Source organism: Dendropsophus ebraccatus, chromosome 13, assembly GCF_027789765.1.
Source record: "Dendropsophus ebraccatus isolate aDenEbr1 chromosome 13, aDenEbr1.pat, whole genome shotgun sequence".
Classification (NCBI taxonomy): domain Eukaryota; kingdom Metazoa; phylum Chordata; class Amphibia; order Anura; family Hylidae; genus Dendropsophus; species Dendropsophus ebraccatus.
Genome location: NC_091466.1, coordinates 72,670,491 through 72,689,093, shown reverse-complemented (window position 1 = coordinate 72,689,093; position 18,603 = coordinate 72,670,491). Strand labels below are relative to the sequence as shown.

The window sequence follows — 18,603 nt, the reverse complement described above, 5'->3', positions numbered from 1 at the left end:
ATAGTATATTTAATTGTATGTGCACTAAAAAGTTTAGAAAAAGGACCAGATCCAAAGAGGGCACAGATGACAGACATACAGCATTACAGAAGAAATACATGAATTCCATTCCTATTTCCCCAACCAGATTTTCTCTCATCATTACAATGATATTTAGGTAATACACGCATTCTGCAAATGTTTATATGGCACCAACATAGTTAGCAAGACATGAAATGAAGCCAAAAAAAGACGACTATGTACTGTAAATACGGAAAACTAGTGACTTTTTAGGCTGAGGAAAAATGATGGCATTAAGTAGAGGTTAAAATAGCCAATAAAGGGTAAAACTGTTAAGAGTATATAATATACAAAGAACCTGTAAACTAAGAAGATCTGTAATGTATTATTGTTAGAAACAAACAGTAATTCCAAATCTGTTAGAATAAAATACGCAGGGGGATCAGTCAGTCCTGTGGGGATAAAATTGATTAAGTGTACAATCCTGCCAATTGGCGGCAAGATAAACTGAGAAGAAAGCCGATGTATATAGATAAGAAGCAGGGTGAGTATAGATTTGGAAAAAATCTATATATATGGGAAAGCAAGTTTAAAGGCATTATCCAAAATTAGATAAAGCACCGCGACTTTCTAGCAAAAACAGCGCCGCCCCTGTCCTTAGGTTGTATGTGGTATTACAATTCAGCTCTAACAGAGCCAAATACACACCTAAAGTGAGCGTAGGAGAGGTGCTGATTCTGGAAAAAAGCAGCCATGTTTTTCTAGAACTGGACAACTCTGTTAAGTGTAAAACTAAATAGGGGTCATGTATAAAAGAACAAAAAAAATAAATAAATAAATATATATATATATATATATTTTTTTTTTTTTTTTACTTTTGCTAATAAATATAATATGTAAATTAACTTGTGCTAATTCTTAAGTTTAAAATATAAATATATATATTTTACATATTACCTTTTTTGTCTCAGAATATTGCAAATCGATATAATCCGTGCAACTATGGCGTCTACAATGCTGCAGAAGGCTATAACGTTTCTGATTCCTTTGTAATGTATGTACAATGACGGACTCTGCTTTAAGCCTTGGGGTACGTTCACACCGAAGAATAGTCTGCACTTACATTTACATGTATTCGACTAGAAATTCTGCCTGTAAGATATGTACGGGGCAACATCCTATTGTGTTCAATGGGATTTAAACCCCGATGGCAGAATTTACGTGTCGAATGTTTTGCACCGGATCCGCTTTCCGCCCAATGTCAATTCTTTGGGCAGATTCATTGGAGCTTTGAATTTCCGCTTTCTGCTCTAATTCCGCAACAACTCAAAGGGAGGAAATTCCACATTGTGAACATACCCTTGATGTCATTCGAAGAATTTTTTATTTTTTAAAGGTCAAAAGTTTTGATCGATCAAGGATCCCAGTGCTGAGACCTCCATGGCATTGTATATACAGCCAGGAGAAGGACGTGGCTGTGCGCTTCACTCTCCAGCTTATGGCTACACAGCAGAGGTGTATAGTGCATAGCCACCTACTTCATGGGCTGGAGTTTAGCACTGGAACTGGGTTATCCCACCATTAACACTTCTCCCCTATCCACATTTATTGCGATCTTGACAACAAGTGTCCTGTGGGAATAACGTAGCGGACACACATGCTCACTGCTGCTCTTATGATGGAATAACTTGGGAATGTCCCTTTAAGAGTTTTGACCTATGGCCAACATGCATTAAGTTAACACTTTTATACATGATCCCCATGGTATATGTTAGTAGAGGTGCACTTAAGATCAATGAGCTGTCAGGAGAGAGATAATCAGTAAATATTATTATATATATATATATATATTATAATAATAATAATAAAAAAAATCAAGTTATCAACAAGAAAATCTCCACATTCACACAGGGTTCTGGAATGGAAAAAAGAATAGAAGTGAACTGCATCATTACCCAAAATGTGCTGCATTAAAACTTCCATGTCCCCAAGGTTACATAAGGCCTGCATACCAAGTTCATCGTGCAAACTGCTATTGCCTACGGCAGATGCATTGTCATGTGATGCCTCTAAGTGGACACTCCCATTTCTCACCAGCAAGGAGGCGCTAGCGCTGAGCACTGCAGCCTGGGAAGGGGGACGGGACTGGACTTGGACCTGGGTTGATGGCTGCTGGCCTTGATGACCATCTTGAAGGCTACAAGAAAACAGTCATTGGGTAGACATTAAAGGGGGAAGTGAAACAAGTGAAACCTATGCGAAAAGTTACCTGACCAGATCCTAAGATTACCATGAAGATGTATAACCAATGAGGAACTCTATTTTGTCGTCTATTTCCCACATCTGTGGATGGAACCAGAGGCTAAAAAACAAACCTAGTACTAATACGGGTGAGCTAAGGTCAGATGTCATGGTACAGCCACATGTGGCAAAGCTAAAAAATACAATGCGAATCGTGTGGATTTACTGCTGCAAAAACTGGAAAAAAAAAAAAAATTCTGGTCGCTATTTTTCCTAAATAAAAAAAAAAATCCTTCCTCCCCGCCACCACTGTTCTCACAGAGGGGCTCCCGCTAGTGCCTGGGATTCTGCTGTCAGTACAAGGAACTGACCCCGCCCCCAGTCAGTGATTGGCTGGGCAGGCAAATCCTTGTACTGACTCGGGTGGCAAGAATTTAAAAAAAAAAAAAAGTAAAAAATGACCATAATGCATTTCTGCAAAAATAGGATTGTAAGATAATTAAAAAAAAAAAAAAAAAAAAACCTAAAGAGATTTTTGAAAGAGATTTTTGAAACATTTATAACCTCTCTTGCCAATCTATTTTATGTGGCAGGGGTAGGGAACCTTGGCTCTCCAGCGGTTGCAAAACTACAACTCCCATCATGCCTGGACAGCCAAAGCTAAAGCTTTGGCTGTCCAGGCATGATGGGAGTTGTAGTTTTGCAACCACTGGAGAGATAAGGTTCCCTACTCCAGCAGTATGGTAAAATACCAACCAAAAGGGACTGCAGTCATAGCACCACTAATATGCTTTGCTGGATCAGTATTGACTCCCACACATTTACCTTTCTCAAAAAAAAATTTTTTTACGCCTCTGGATGTAATCAATTAAAAAAAACAAAAAAAAAACCACTTACATAATAGAGGCCTACACAGTGACAAAATCTTTGGTTGTGAACAATAGAGGTAGTCCATGCTCCTCTTCTGCCATCTTTTCACGTTTATGAACAATTACTGAAATTTGAGCTATAACTGAAATAAAATCTTAAAAAAAAACAAAAAACCAACCTAGCACCCGCTATTAGAGCCGTGCTGGCGGTCAGTGATGTCACTGCTATATATATATATATATATATATATATATATATATATATATATATATATATATATATATATATATATAATTATTTGTTATTGCCTCCTGTAAATAGCGGCTGGTGTGGATGTGTATGACTGTGATCCCAGCTCCCCATTACTATGGATCAGTGCTATGTATTAGGTTTTAGTCCACAGGGGAGAAAACTTATACGTCTTACTATCCCGGATGGACCATGAGGTGGGGTTGTGGTAGTCTGACCCGAACACTTACTTCAGTGGCTCAATATAATAATAGTTCTTGAAAAACTGTGCTGTCTAATCCTAAAAAAGCCAATGTCTAGATATAAGAGGAAACATTTCATCAGCTGCTAAAACTCTTATTTCTAGCAAAGAGAACAGCCCAGAAGTGCAGAAAAATGCGTTTAGGGTGCGTCCGGGAATCTGTCAGCTGTATAGCGTAATAACGGCAGATCACGGACAGGTAGAGAAAACAAAATGATACCTGTCTTTTAGGAAGGTTATAAAATTATGTTTCCGTCTCAGGCTCAAGTGTCATAGGCCGGGCTAAGCTGCAGCATCCACGACATCTCACTCTGCCTGCTCTGGATGATTGGAAGCCAAGCACGGAGGAAGGAGGTATGCATGCAGCAGCTCAGCCCGGCCTCTCTGATTCCCGAGCTTAGAAGTAAAACATAATTTTATAGCTTTGCAAACAGTTATCAGCTGAGAGACAGGTGTGATTTGCTCTCTCTCTCTCTCTCCCTAACAGCCCGTTTCTGCAGCTCTGAGCATGATATAGAGCTGACAGATTCCCTTTAACTTTAGCACAGCATGAATAATTTAACAATGGCAAAACTGCAAGTGGTGCAAAGCTAGACATGGATAAGAAGAGGAGCAGCAGAGCTCTGCACATATAATGTAATGTGAGACACCGGCTGAAGCAGGCTGGAGATTATTTACCATTCTGGGGACTGCTTGTTAGTGTTAAAAAGGTTATCCTGCTCACAAAAATGTATATATATATATATATATATATATATATATATATATATATATATATATATATTATATATATTATATATAGTGTGTGTGTATAAGCATGTAAATAAATACATATAAAAATATGGGCCTGGATAACCCCTTTAAATTGTGTATCTGTTTTATTAGTCTAGTATTGAAAGTCTGCACTAAAAAAAAAAAAATTTATTAAATATTACAGCGGATTTGTCAGCTAAATATGTTGCCAGATGCAAATGCAGGTTATTACAGCTAAAGGCCCATACTGCTAGTGGCCAAAGTGGCCATTGACATAGTACAAACCCATATACATGAGTCCGCTATATTCCCCCAGCACGCCAATTACCCAATTTGCACAATTTTTTGGGCAATGTTCTGCCTACAAAGGGTACGGACCTGTAACTGCAATATGCTGCCCTTACATAGCACATTCAGCCGACAGATCCGCTCTGGGCCGGGTTCACACCAATGTGTGTTTATCTTACGGCTGCAGATCAGATGACCCTCAGATCAGCTCAGGTCACCAGACTTGCGGTCGTATTATAGACACATAAATGTGCCCAAATTATGCTGGTTTATGGTCTTTATTGTAAGGCCAACTGGAAGAGAAACCATCACTATTGCCCCACCACTAGAATAAAGTGGAAGTGATGCAAGGACCTATGGCCAACCACTGACTATGGAATAAGCCAAGTAAAGACAGGGTACTAGCACTAGCACCAATTGGTAGAAATCTCAGTGATCAGGATTACCAAATGATGGGATACTAGCCATATACCTGCAATATCTATACTAAAAGGAAAGAGCACCTTATCAAGGGTTGAGCAAACCACAAAGCAGCTAAAATCTTTACCAGCTAAACAGGAATGATTTTTTCTTTTATTTGTGATTTTTTTTTTAGGAAGAAACTGTAAAGTACTATATAGGTGTTTGACTACTTCTGCCTTGCAGCAGACCCATGCAGATCACATGCTGACAGTGTCATGCAGAGAAAGCCAATAGAGAGAGGGAGAAGGGATCAAAGCAAGACATAGATGTATTTTACTGTATTAGGATGACAGGTACGGGGAGTGGGAGGGATGGTTAGAAGCCTGCAGCATGCCATATGATGGAACTTGGAATACCATACCTGAGGGGTGATCCAATGAGCGATGCGGGAGGAGTGGGATTACTCCCTGCATTGTGCCTGCGCCGTACAGCCTGGCGCCTAAATGTGCTGCGTTCACGCCGAAATGTTACAGTCTCCTCACTGGTGTGCGCTGCAGCAGCAAGACAGAGACTTCAGGTGAAAAATGAGACAACTAGCCGATATAACTATCCAATATATTCAGTCTAGGACCCCCCCCCCCCACCTCCCCGATTTCAGAGACTCTTCCGTGTTGTGCACTACAGATAAAATGACACATATCATAAGAAATAAATAAAAATGAAGGGACAAAAACCATGAATGGCACCTATAGCGGAGACTTAGCAAATAAAGAAACCTCAGCTGATCAAACGTGCAGCGATACAAGACACATTATGACTGGTATACAGTAGGGGTGCAAAGCAAGCAGGGTGGTCATGTGGGGGTCTTCTACTGAAAGGCTTCCCATCTTATAAAGCAGAAGCGGCCCTCCAGCTGTTGCAAAACTACAATTCCCATCATGCCTGGACAGCCAAGGCTTTAGCCTTGGCTGTCCAGGCATGATGGGAATTGTAGTTTTGCAACAGCTGGAGAGCCAAGGTTCCCCATCCCTGCTTTATACAGTCTTTCCTTACAATGTGGAACTTCATACAAATCCAATGGGTCTGGGAATGGGGCTCCATGTCATCAGGACGGTCCCCTGAAGCTGCCCCCCACCCCACCAGTCCTCAGTGATAGGTCTGCGATTCCTCTGAAATGCCATAGTGTTTCTGGGCACGTCATACATCACTGTAATAATTAAGCCTGCCCTTGGTTTAATGCTGTCCATAACTCTGTCAGTGTGAAACTGATGACAGGTATCATTTAAAGGCAAAGTCCCTTTAAATGGGAATAACCACTTAGTAATGACATAGGGGAAGGATCAGACATATAGGATTATAACACACTCAATACACATAAGCTTGAAGGGGTTCTTCAGCATTGGAAAAACATGGGCACTTTCTACCAGAGACAGCACCACTCTTATCTCCAGTTTGGATACAGGTTTCGCAACTCAGTTCAAAATATGCGTTTCATTGCAGACAACACCTGAACCGGAGACAAGAGCGGTGCTGTCTCTGGAAGAAAGCGGACTTGTTTTTCTAAAGCTGGAGAACCCCTTTAAACACTATGTTGTTCAGTATTACATAATTCTGTGCAGATTTTTTTCATAACATATACTTGGATTGGCTAAAGCTCAGTTTTGCTCCAGCTATAGCTAGTGGAAGCATAGGAGATTAATTAAGATATAGACATGATTTCTAGGGGTCCAAACACTATCCCCCCCCCCACTCCTGGACACCTCAAGAATTGTGTCAAAATGTTTAGCGTTCAGCAATGTTAAACGAACCTGTATTCTCTGCGTTGACTCCGCGCAGGTGCCGAAGTTGGATGTAGCCCTTTGGCTGCCAGGAAAACATTGACACAGCCTATGGCCTTGGGCTGCATCCAACTTTGGCAGCTGCGGGGAGTCAAAGGCAGAGAATACAAGTTTAGTTAACGTTCCTGAACCCGAACATTTCTACAGGTTTACGTGCCCCTCGTGAACGAAGCGGCAGTGTACTTGCACGACCACCGTAGCATTTCATTGCTATGGTACTGATGGAGATCATAGTCCGCAATCTTGGTTAATCCTATGGCAGTAAGTGGAGCAGTGGTCACACAGGCACACAAGGAGGACTACTGGGAGGAACCAATAACTGGGACCTGTGGATGGGTGTTAAATGGTTGTATTGATAAATCACCTTTAAAAAACAAAAACAAAAAAAAAACAGAAGATGCTTTACGTGTCATTTTAGTGAAAGGACCCATTCACTGTAACCCACTGCAGAACGCAGCAAAGAACAAAGAACTACCTGACCACAAGGAAAGTATAGAAAGCAAATAGAGTAATGACAATGCGGAGTACTCAGTAATAAAAAAAAAAAAAATAATATATACATAAATATAATATAATATATATATATATATATATATATATATATATATATATATATAATTATTTTTTTCACATGTATATAAGTTGCCGTTTTCTCACGAGGAAATCGACAATGTAGATCAGCGAGTTTCTCTGAATCTGTACCCAATGCTCTGTTATTTAAGTGGTGTCCAATGACTGAAAGGCTTAAAGGGATTATTCAGAATTAAAGCATGGCAACTTTCTGTAGTCCGGTTGTGTGTGGTATTACAATTCAGCTCCATTTAAAGAAGCAGTTCACCAAAAATTATTATTGGCCTCGCCCAGTAGAAGCTGGCACGTTCCGTCAAATCCGGCACGCGCTAACGTCAGCCTCTGCTGTGACTCCTCTTCTGTGTCCTGTGATTGAATGCCGGAAGTCACACGCTTCCATAGAGAATGCAGTAAAGCGCCTGAGTCCCGGCATACAATCACAGGAGAGGCTGACGTGAGCGCACGCCGGATTTGAATGGCACCACAGGACCGGAACAAAGCCGCGCTGTGGGACACCGATCAGCTGTGGTGAGTATATGTGCCAGCGCCCACCAAGGGGGCAATAATAATTTTTTGTTAACTGCTTCTTTAAGCCCCTATAACACGGTCAGCGCTGTCAGCTGTCACTTGCTCCTCGTTTCCCGCTTGCTGCTGGCGTTCTTAAACATGAGCAGGGACTGCACGGCTGATGGCTAGATTGTGCAGGCAGCCCATGGGAGATAGCAGCAGTCTGCTGCCGCCGCTCCTGTTTTACGGAGCGACGATCTAAGTCATTTGGCTTTCAACAAAGAGAAAGATCAGCCGACATTGTTCATGTCGGCTAATCGTTGTCTTCTATTATGACGATTATGGGCTGTAACGGCCGATAATAGTTTTGTGTAATAGGGCCTTTACTTTAATGGAACAGAGTTGCAAACCCAACACCCAAACCGAGGACAAGAGAGATGGCAATTCTGGAAGAAAGCAGACATTTTTTTTTTAAGTCTGGATGATCCCTTTAAGTGAATATAAAACTTGCTGAAGATTTTATCTACGGATTGCCTTATGTGAGATCTGCAGTGTATACACTACCCGAGTATGAAACCAGGGTCAGGCTATGTTCACACACAGATTTTCTACGGCTGTTATCTACGGCCAGGTATTCAAAAAGCAGATGGAAAAAAAGTCACTTCAATGAGAGGCTTCTCATTCTGCTGCGAGTATGTTTAAGGGTGGTATTACACGAAGCGATTATCGTTCGAATAATCGTTCAATCGGTCGTATTTGAACGATTATCTTTAAGTGTAATAGTAGACAACGATTAAACGACGAACGATTGGTCGCTGGTCGTTTAATAGGTTTTGAATCTATTTTTATCGTTTGTCTTTTACACATCGTTCGCACATCGTTCGTTTGAATAAGATGTCGTTAGCCGTTCCCTGTTCATTCGCAAATTGAAAGGGGAGTGTTCTTGAATTTTGTTGCTCCAATATAACCGATAATCTTTCCGTGTAGTAAAACGAACGATTATTAGGCAACCGCTATTGCGATTGTTGGAGATCGTTTATCGTTAATCGTTAATTGAAAAAAATCGCTTCGTGTAATACCACCCTAAGTCAGCCCCCTTAACCCGGGAACATACATTGCCAGGTCCGCGCTCTGCCTTGCTTTGGGCCTTCCGTCGCTCAGCCAATCAGTGTGCTGCGGTGGGACTGTGAAGCAAGCTGATTGCGCACCCAGTAATGTTTGTACCCGGGACGCGGGGGGTTAAGGGGGCAGACTTTAAGTGACTGTGAAGGTATGCGCAGCGGATTTTACTGCGGATACAGTATGTGTGAACCCACCCTTAGGCTTTGTTCACACAGGATTTTTTTCTTTTTTTGGCAGTGTTTTTTCAAGAAAATCAAGAGGGGAACTGACAGCGCAAAATTATAAAATGGGAAGATTTGCTCAGTTTCCTGGTTTTGGTTGAAAAAAAGACTGACGGAAATACTATGTGCGAACATGGATTTAAAGAGATGGCAATATTACTCAAGCTCAGGGCAGAAGGAAACCAAGCAAGCAAAACTTCAGATTGGGCAAATCTCCAGAAAACGCACCTACACCTTATACAGACATCTTTGATTATTCTAATGAATATTATGGCTTTAATATGTTAAATAATTTTTATAGTACTGCTGCTGATTTAATTCTACTAAAATATCTGTAATACTAGTGCATTTAAAGGGATATTCCTATCTCAACTAATATAGGTGAACTTTAGTCTTTAGTGGACTTGTCAAATTGTTCGGGTTCAGCAACGTTCTTTAAACCGACTCTGTACCCGCAATTTGACCCCCCTCCAAACCACTTGTACCTTCAGATAGCTGCTTTAAATCCAAGATCTGTCCTGGGGTTCGTTCGGCAGGTGATGCAGTGATTATGCTAAAAAAAGACTTTTAAACTTGCAGCCCTATGTCAAATTGGCGTGGCCTAGAGTACCCATGCCCTAGGCTTGCACCGCCCCTCCTCATCATTAGGAATGCCCCTGGAACATTTTCTCCTATTTATCACCTGTGTGAACACTGCACATGAGCTGGATCGTTAAGAAACCTGTGCAGTGTTCAGACAGGTGAGGAATAGGAAAAATGGTGAAGAGGGACAGATGGGCGTCGCAATCCTAGGGCATGGGTACTCTAAGTCACGGTTGTTTGGCACAGGGCTGCAAGTTTAAAAGTTGTTTTTCAGGACAATAACTGCAGCACCTGCCGAACGGACCCCAGGACAGATCTTGGATTAAAAAAAAGCTATCCGAAGGTACAAGTGATTTTGGGGGGGGACTGATTGTGGGTACTGTCGCTTTAAACCTGAATGCTCAGAATCTGATTCCCAGTAGCTGCAAAAGTTGGATGCCGTTGCCTCCTGGCCCTGGCCCCCATGTTATCCTGGCAGTCCTTGGGCTGCATCAAACTTCTGCCGCCACAGGGAATCAAATGGGGAGCATTCAGGTTTGGAGAACGTCGCTGAACCAGAACAGTTTGAAAGGTCCGTAAATAAACATTTCTGCTAAACACTTGCCTCCTTCTCCTGATATGCTGCTCTTTCGCTCTCATTGTTAAGAGTTTATTGTGTATATAGACAGTATAATCTCACACACATAAGGTCCCTTTTACACGGCCTAATATTAAGAGGCAGGCTGTCAGGCCAGTGCTCCCTTGCTCCTCATTCCCTGCTCGCTGTTGGAGCTATTACACACACACAGACAGCAAGCGGGGCGGAGTGGGGAGCAGCTGGAGGGTCTGCCCGCATGATCTTTAGATCGTCCAGGTGGCCCGCATGAAGATAGCTACGGTCTGCTGCCGCCGCTCTAACGGCCCTATTCCACAGTAACAATAATTGGCCGGATCGGCCCCATTTGGCCCGATTCGGCCGATTATCGTTCGGTGAAATAGAGAGAAGGATCAGCCCATGATCGTGCCATCGGCAGATCTTTCATTTAGAGCCAGACCTAAAATCGATTTGACAAGCAGCAGCATCATACATTACCTGTCCAGGTTTACATCGTTGATCGGGCCCTCCTCGGCCCGTGGAATAGGACCCTTAAGTTGTGGCTCCTTCTGAACATGTTCAAAGACAAGGATCAGTCACCATCGTGCATGACCGCTGATCAATGCCTTTGAACATAAGCAGTTACTCCAAATGAATATCGGCTGGAGCTGCTGGTAAGCGGCCAAATACAGCCGATAATCGCCATCTAGGCCCCTGGGGCCTAGACCTCTAAGCGGCCCATTCCAAAGGTGGTATTCGTATCACTTTAAGATAGAGAGGTAGGTCAGGTGAGAAGAGTCAACAATAAGAAAGAGCCGCATATCAGTAGAAGGAAAGTAGCCGCAGGGTACGTTCACATGTATATAATCTGCTGCAGATCATTTATACGGTTTAAACTTACGGCATCAAATCCACAAAATAATCTGCAGATTGGCGCAGATTCTAAGTATACGTGACTGTACCCCGGGCCGGCTTCAGCCCTCTGTTCCTGCTTATGGTTTGTTTGGTACAATCTGAGATAATCCCATCGATTACTAAGAGACACATCAAATCCAGCTTGGCTCTACTCTGTTCACAGGCCCAAAAGCTCGGACGAAGACGTTCCCCCTCACCTAAGAGAACCTTCTAGAAAATAATAATCACTGATCCCAAGAAAAAGAGGATTGCAGATGGAAACATACAAGCTGAATGATTTACAGAATCCTCGGGGTAAACCACGTACAAATAATACGAACGGGACTGAGAGGGGACACCCACCAAGCATGCGACCATCAGAGAGACAAAAACTACAATCACAGTCCATCAATAAGTCTATGTTGGTGCCATGTAAACAGAACATATAATTTAATCTGAAAAAATACAGTACGTGCCACGCTTTTCTTTCCCAATGTGCTACAGGCTTTTTTTTTCTTCTTCTAGAAGCGTTTAAGATGTGGTCACCACCGTCACATGGTGGATTTGCTGACCGCCAGCAGAACGGAGGAAGTGCCGTTGTTCCATACACACACACTTTCCATTTGTTTCTATACGGACCTGGTTGTTTGTGGTAAACCGAAGTAGGATGACACATATCCCGTGGGGAAATAGAAATTGTTTCACAAAATTTTTTATAAAGAAAAAAAAAAAAAAAAAACCTGCTGCACATCATAGCATTAAATTACAATGCAAAGGTAAGAGGTCCTAAGCGAATGAATGCAAAGCGTCACGTGGACATAATTACAATCTTAAAGGGGTTGTCCAGGCTTAGAAAAACATGGCTGCTTTCTTCTAGAAACAGCACCAGTCCTGTTCTCAGTTTTTGCAGGTCAATCCCATTGAAGTGAATGGAGCTGAATTAGAATACTACACACAACCAGAGGGCAGGGGTGGTGCTGTTTTTGCAAAAAAAAGAAAAAGGTAGCCGTATTTTTTCTAATCCTGGAGAACCCCCTTAATAAGATACAACTGCTACAGTGTATGAAACCTAAGGAGTGCTCTCCTCTACTTTGGAAATCCTATTTAAAGTCATTCCCTAAAATGATCTGTAGCAGAACGATTTTTCCTGAAAGCAACCTCAGGAAAAGGCAACATGCGCCCCACAGGCTGCCGCACACCGTTCTGTGTCAGTCTGGACTCCAAAGATACTTGATGGACATCTATATACAGCAGACTAGTTTGGGGGGGGGGGGCATGAGGAATCCATTTTCCCTGCAGTAGCAGTTCTCCTACAGAAAGTAAGTAGGGAATGACAGCAATGCAAATACTAAACATAACAAACCCATCATAGCTGTTCATATGGAATAGAGCAAGAGCAACTCATTCATGATCAAGTCTGATCGTTTGGCATTTGATTACCGGTGGCTGAAAAAGTTGGATGAATCCCAAGGAAGTCAGGGAAAACATGGATGCTGCCATAGGCCGTAAGTTGTGTCCATGTGTTCCCAGACTCCCTAGGACCGCATCCAACTTCTTCAACCACAGGTAATCAAACGCCCAACGTTGGGACTAGAGCTTGCTCAAGTTACGCTCATCTCTACTGGTAACTCACAACCCATGGTAGCTGTTCATTCCGACAAAACAAACCAATGAGGATTTTATAGAGTGTGACACATACCTGCAACGGCAGATTCTCTTTCTTCTACGTCCTGAAACGTAACCTGACTGGGCAAACTATTTCTGGAACGAGTGACAGATTCTAATTGTGAGGCCCGACCTAGCAAAGACAACTGATCTAGAACTTCCCCCTCTTTGGCCTCTAGATCTGACTTTGAAGTGGTTAATGGTTTGATACTCTCAGGGGCTGCCAGTCTGTTTGGGTCACCCAAGCTAACTACAGTGCCACTGTCCAGACTTAATACCCTGGCACGACTTTTTGTACCGCTCGTACTTGAAGTCCTACGGTTGGAGCGCTTTTTGCCACTTCCTTCACAGCTTAAGTGAGTTCGATGGGAATCGGCTCCTTTTTCTTTGATGTGATATTTTGTCCTTAGAGCGGTGTATCGGGCCTCGGGAGACTGGCAAGAGTGCGAAGTAGTGCTGGAAGAGCTATCGCTACTAAAACGGTGGGCCGACTGCACGCTTGAGGTCCTGCTCAAGTCGCTTTGGTCGCTAGAATCCTCGTCGTGACAAAAACCAGTGCTGTGAGGTTTGGTATCAGCTATGCCTTGAAACGAGACGTATTCTTTGTGTCTACTGGCGTCAAAACTGCTGGCTCTTTTTTTACCTGTCCGCCTCCTGCACGATTTATGAGAGGAGGACGTTCTGTGTATTAAACTGGATGATTTGGGTCGCACATCGCTATCCCGATGCTTCATACCCGTTTCCTTAAAGGATCTTAAGTCTACTAGAATCACTGGTTTCTCGCCCGGGTCGTCGTGATTAACCGAAAGCTTCCCAGGCAGCCAGTCTACTTGCGCGGTTAGTTCATTTGCATGGGGGTTCTTGTTTGTTTCTTCAGATGCCGACGAGCTAAGACCCCTTGGACTTTGCACATCATCGGATGTGTTGGCATCCTTGGCTTCCTGAGCTGAATTTCGTTCTACAGCAGTCCTTACACTACTAGTCCTTTTATCAGTAGCTGAACTATGCTCCTCCTCGGGGTCACTACAAAGGCCTCTCTTTACAGCACTTGCCTCCTCATGTTCAGATAAGATGCTCTCTACATGAGTTGAGCTGGTCTGCTCACTTTTATAGCTGCTCACGGTGCTATTTGTGTCCCTGTCTGTCCCGCTACAGTAGCTTTCTGTAGAACCGCTACTCCTCGTGCTAAGGCTCCTCAAGCTATCCATGCTCTTGTCGGACTTCATGTGTTTCACGCTACCGTTCCTTGAAAGCTGCTGGGCTCCTTTGCTTTTGAGACAGTCTAATTGAAAAATCCCTGAAGCGCAAGCGTTTTCTACGAGAGAATCTTTGGACCCAGAATGTGGTTTGGAAGCTTCAAGTTCACTAACAGGATCCAGCCCGCGCCTTTGTTGATAGAGTGGAAAGTCGGTGAGGGAAGTGTCTGGAAAAGCGACAGCGGAGCTTGAAGTCCTCGGGACACCTCTTGGTCTATGTTCTTTTCTATATGAATGCGAATGCAATGGAACGAGTGAAGCCATTTCTGTGTCACATGCGTTAGACAGAGACAGGTCCACGTGGTGATGGTGGCTGTGTGTTGCGATTGAACCTTTGTCGCTGAAGTCCCTATTTAAGTCCTTGCCTCCAGATGATATAGAAGGCTGGATGGAGACAAAGGAGTCGTTGGAGACCAGACGAAAAAGTTTCTGATCCACGGTTAGATCTGCAAAAAAAAAAAAAAAACATGAAAATTTTGCAAAAGTATAGATAGGAAACAGAGAGTAAGCAGCTGTCTACAAAGAACACTCTTCAGTATGCATGTTCTGTAGTAGTGCCGAAGTGGACAGCATATGACTCCCGGCGACTGGAGAAGTTGGATACAGCCCTAGGGAATCCTGGAATACATGATACAGCCCAAGGAGTCCTGGAATAGATGATACAGCCATAGGCTATGTGCACACATTGTAAGAGACTGGCCTGGTCATGGAACGGCCGGTCTCTGAAAAGATCTTCCCAACAGGTACTCTTTAGCCCTGCAGAGTTCTGATGCGGGCGCATCCCTGCGCGCCTGCATCAGAACTCTCCACTGCTCCGTCCGCTTGCTCCATAGTGTGCACTGACATGGTTTTCTGTGGCTGCTATTCAATGAATAGCAGCCGCAGAAAACTGACATGTCAGTTGTTTTTGGTGCCGCTGGGGGTCCCAGGTGGAGCATATACTATGTGTATACGCTCAAGTTGCGATCCCATACATGGCAAGGTAACGTATCTTTTCGTAATAATCATGGCCGACTGTGGTTTTACAAAAAGATACATTGTCTGAACATAGCCATAAGCCGTATCCAGGTTTTCCTGTCAGTCTTAAAGTGTCACTGTCGTGAAATTTTTTTTTTGCAGAAATCAATAGTCCAGGCGATTTTAAGAAACTTTGTAATTGGGTTTATTATCCGAAAAATGCATTTTTATCATGAAAAAGCAGTTTGAAGCTCTCCCCCCTGTCTTCATTGTTCTCCTATGGAGAGAGCTAAAGAAAAGACCAAAACAGGACAACAAAGAGTTAATCTACAAATCCCTCACCAGTTATCTGTTCTGACCATCACCAGTGACCTGTCTGAGCTCGGATTACAGCTGTCACCCAGCTCTGTGCCTGTAATCCTCTGTTATCTGCTTTCTGCTGCCGGCTAACTCCCTCCTTCCTCCTCCCCCCTCCCCTCTCCCTAGAACAGACAGGGTACGACTCCTGCAACAAGTCACAATTTTCAGATTTTTTGGAGTGGATGAAAAAGAGGAAGGAGGGGGGGACCTGGGAAAAGGCTTTTTACATGCAGATAATGGCAGATTTGGCTAATAAACCCAATTACAAAGTTTCTTAAAATCGCCTGGACTATTGATTTCTGCAAAAAAAATAAAAAAAATACGACATTGACTCTTTAAGGCTGCATGCAATTTTTCCAGCCGCCGGGTGTCATTTGCCAAACATTCGGGTTTGCAGAACGTTTACAAACCTCAACAGTCCTAATACTGAATTAAATTGTAGATAAAATATATTGTATTTCTATGAAGGTGACCCTTGAAGGGGAACTCCAGGTAGAGGTAAAAAAAAAAAAAAAAAAAAAAAAGAAAGAAAGAAACCTGCTGCAGAAGCATATAACATCCCTTACCTATCTATCTACAAAACACAACAAATCACTGAACTCAGGGACAACAGCAAAAAAAAAAAAAAAAAAAAAAATCTATCTATCCCAGTTTTGAAACTACCAAAAATCCATTTGCTTTGTGCGGCTGCACTTCCTGGTTGAGCAGTTGTACACAGTACTACAGGTTACAGAATGCATTGCTTTCCCTCAGCTATTTCATCACAGTCCCCCACACTGCCCATTACCCGCCCAAATCAATTGCAGAACATCTAGGTTGTGTTCACACATTGCAGTGTGCCGGCTCTGATCCTCTGTGTCGGTTACCATGATTTTTGTAAAGACGCTGCAGTACTGCAATGAAACTCCAACATGTGTGAACACAGCCTTAATTTCACTGCACACTTCTGCACAATCATTGAAGTTGCAGCAGCTGCTTCTGGCCGGTCAGAGATGGTGATCACATTAGCCTGTGCTCAGCAAACACACACAATGTGAGACAGAGGCATGGAATAGCAGGAGCTGTATACCCGACAAAAAGGACTTTAATCCCCCGGGCGCGTGACAGGCAGCTGCGGGGAAGTAGTCATCTGGGCGGCTTGGAGGCATGATTGACAGGCAGAGGCCAGTAAAAGGACCTCTCTGCCTGTCATTCATCCCCTCGGAGCGCGCTGACAGGCAGAGCGTGGTGACTAGATACGGGCGGGGAGCTGCCCAGATGGATACTTCTCCGCCTCTACCTGTCACGTGCCGTGGCTGCTGCAGGAGCTGTATGCAGCAGTAATGGGGCTGATATGGTCCCCTTTAAGTAAACTACTGTCAAGTATTAAAGGGGCTGTCCAGGATTAGAAAACACCGATACACCACAGCTTGATGGAATGAAATGGGGCTGTGCTGCAAGGTCATGGTGCGGCCAGCTTTTAATAATCGTGGACGACTCCTTTTAAAATCAAAATACACCGGAGACGTTCTTATATTCGACCACCTCATACACATGCAATGCTTGGCTGGGGGTGCATGAGTTTTTAATATTAAAGGGTACTTGTGTAGCCATCTGTCAGGCAACTCTGGTTGCAGCCTATGTTACCAAGACCTACGATGAGAAACATGAAACCCAATTGACTTTGTATTGACTGAAACGGTTAACAGCCTGCCGAAAAAAAACTCACAGTCCTCAACAGAAAACCCCAAAAGTGTGACAAGCCCAGGGTTCCATATCTGTATCTGCAATGAGGATGAACTATCACTACTATAGCTTGGTTCATGCAACAGGTGGAAAAAACATAGCAAAGGCATCTAGCATGGTCAGGCTATTTGATTTTACCTTGGTCTTCACTTCCTTCTTTGCACAAACTATAGCTCTGTCCAAGGCTCAGACTGATATCATCTGACGTCTTTGCATCTGTATCCCCTGCAGGGAAAAGAAGTCTCCCGTATCAGCGATCACAATGACACTGTTCACATTTGAAGGAAATATTCACACATTGCAGCTGTTTTTTTTTTTACTGCAGAGTTTACAACTGAAATCCATCCTATTTATGTCAATGCGCTGGCAAAGTCTACCGTACTGATTTCTATTGTAGACATCGGAGTAAGAAATCTGCCATGGATGAATGAACAAACAATAAAAATAACAAGAAAGGACGGCAATATATAGTTTTAAAGGGACATAGCACCCCCTTTAAGGCAGACCCTTTACTGATTTTACCTGTACACCGTCAGTTGTTCCCCATTCACATGAATAAAGTTGTACCGATGTCCTTGCAGCCCTTGCTTTAAACATCATACATTACCTATCCATGGTCCAGGGCTACTCTTGCGGTCCCGCACGCTGCAGCTTCAGAGCGGCCTGTCTTAGCTGAGAGGCCGCGGCGGTCCTAGTCAGTGATTGGCTGAGCGGCCAGTCAGCTAAGACAGGCCATCTGAAGCTGCAGCACGCAGGACCCGGGGAGAAGCAGAGCGCAGGAGCAGCTCTGGACCATGGATAGGTAATGTATTTACTTTGCAAATCGTCAGCCGCCAGCCGTGCACCGCTATTACACGTAACGATGCGCGGTTGGTGGCGGACAATTATAGGTCCAAACCTAAATCAACGATCAGCAGATGATCGTTGACATCGGCTGATCGTTGTGTTTATTACACGGAGCGATAATCGGCCGGATAGGGCCGATCCCAACTCGACCTAGATAGGGCCGACCCTAACTCGACATGTGCCTAAGGTTATGTTCACATGTTCAGGTTTTTTAACTGCAATTATTGAAAAAAAAATCCCAGAAAAAAGGATGTGAAAAAGAAGTCTCAGTCTTTCCTCTGTATTATTATTTTATATTGCTAGAGAAATTTATGGCAATAGTTGGCTACAAAAAAATTTTTTTTTTTCCTTATGTCAGATAATTTTCATGGTCTTATTCTTACAGACATTAGAAAATTTAAAGACCAGCATTATGCATCCGTCCGACCATAGATTTACATTA

General features: G+C 43.2%; 1 protein-coding gene across 5 annotated transcripts in view; it reads right to left on the bottom strand.

The window, feature by feature from the left end:
• Positions 1-18,603, bottom strand: part of PCNX1 (pecanex 1) — a 94,425-nt gene that overhangs the window by 48,389 nt on the left and 27,433 nt on the right. For 2 of the 5 annotated variants that reach the window (XM_069950329.1, XM_069950330.1), the window contains exons 5-8: positions 17,454-17,540; positions 13,052-14,719; positions 5,466-5,595; positions 1,956-2,197 (exon numbers count right to left, since the gene is read on the bottom strand). In XM_069950329.1, coding sequence (XP_069806430.1) covers positions 1,956-2,197; positions 5,466-5,595; positions 13,052-14,719; positions 17,454-17,540 — 2,127 coding nt within the window. The remainder of the gene's footprint in view (positions 1-1,955; positions 2,198-5,465; positions 5,596-13,051; positions 14,720-17,453; positions 17,541-18,603) is intronic. The other 3 variants (XM_069950333.1, XM_069950334.1, XM_069950332.1) reach the window with 2 other exon arrangements.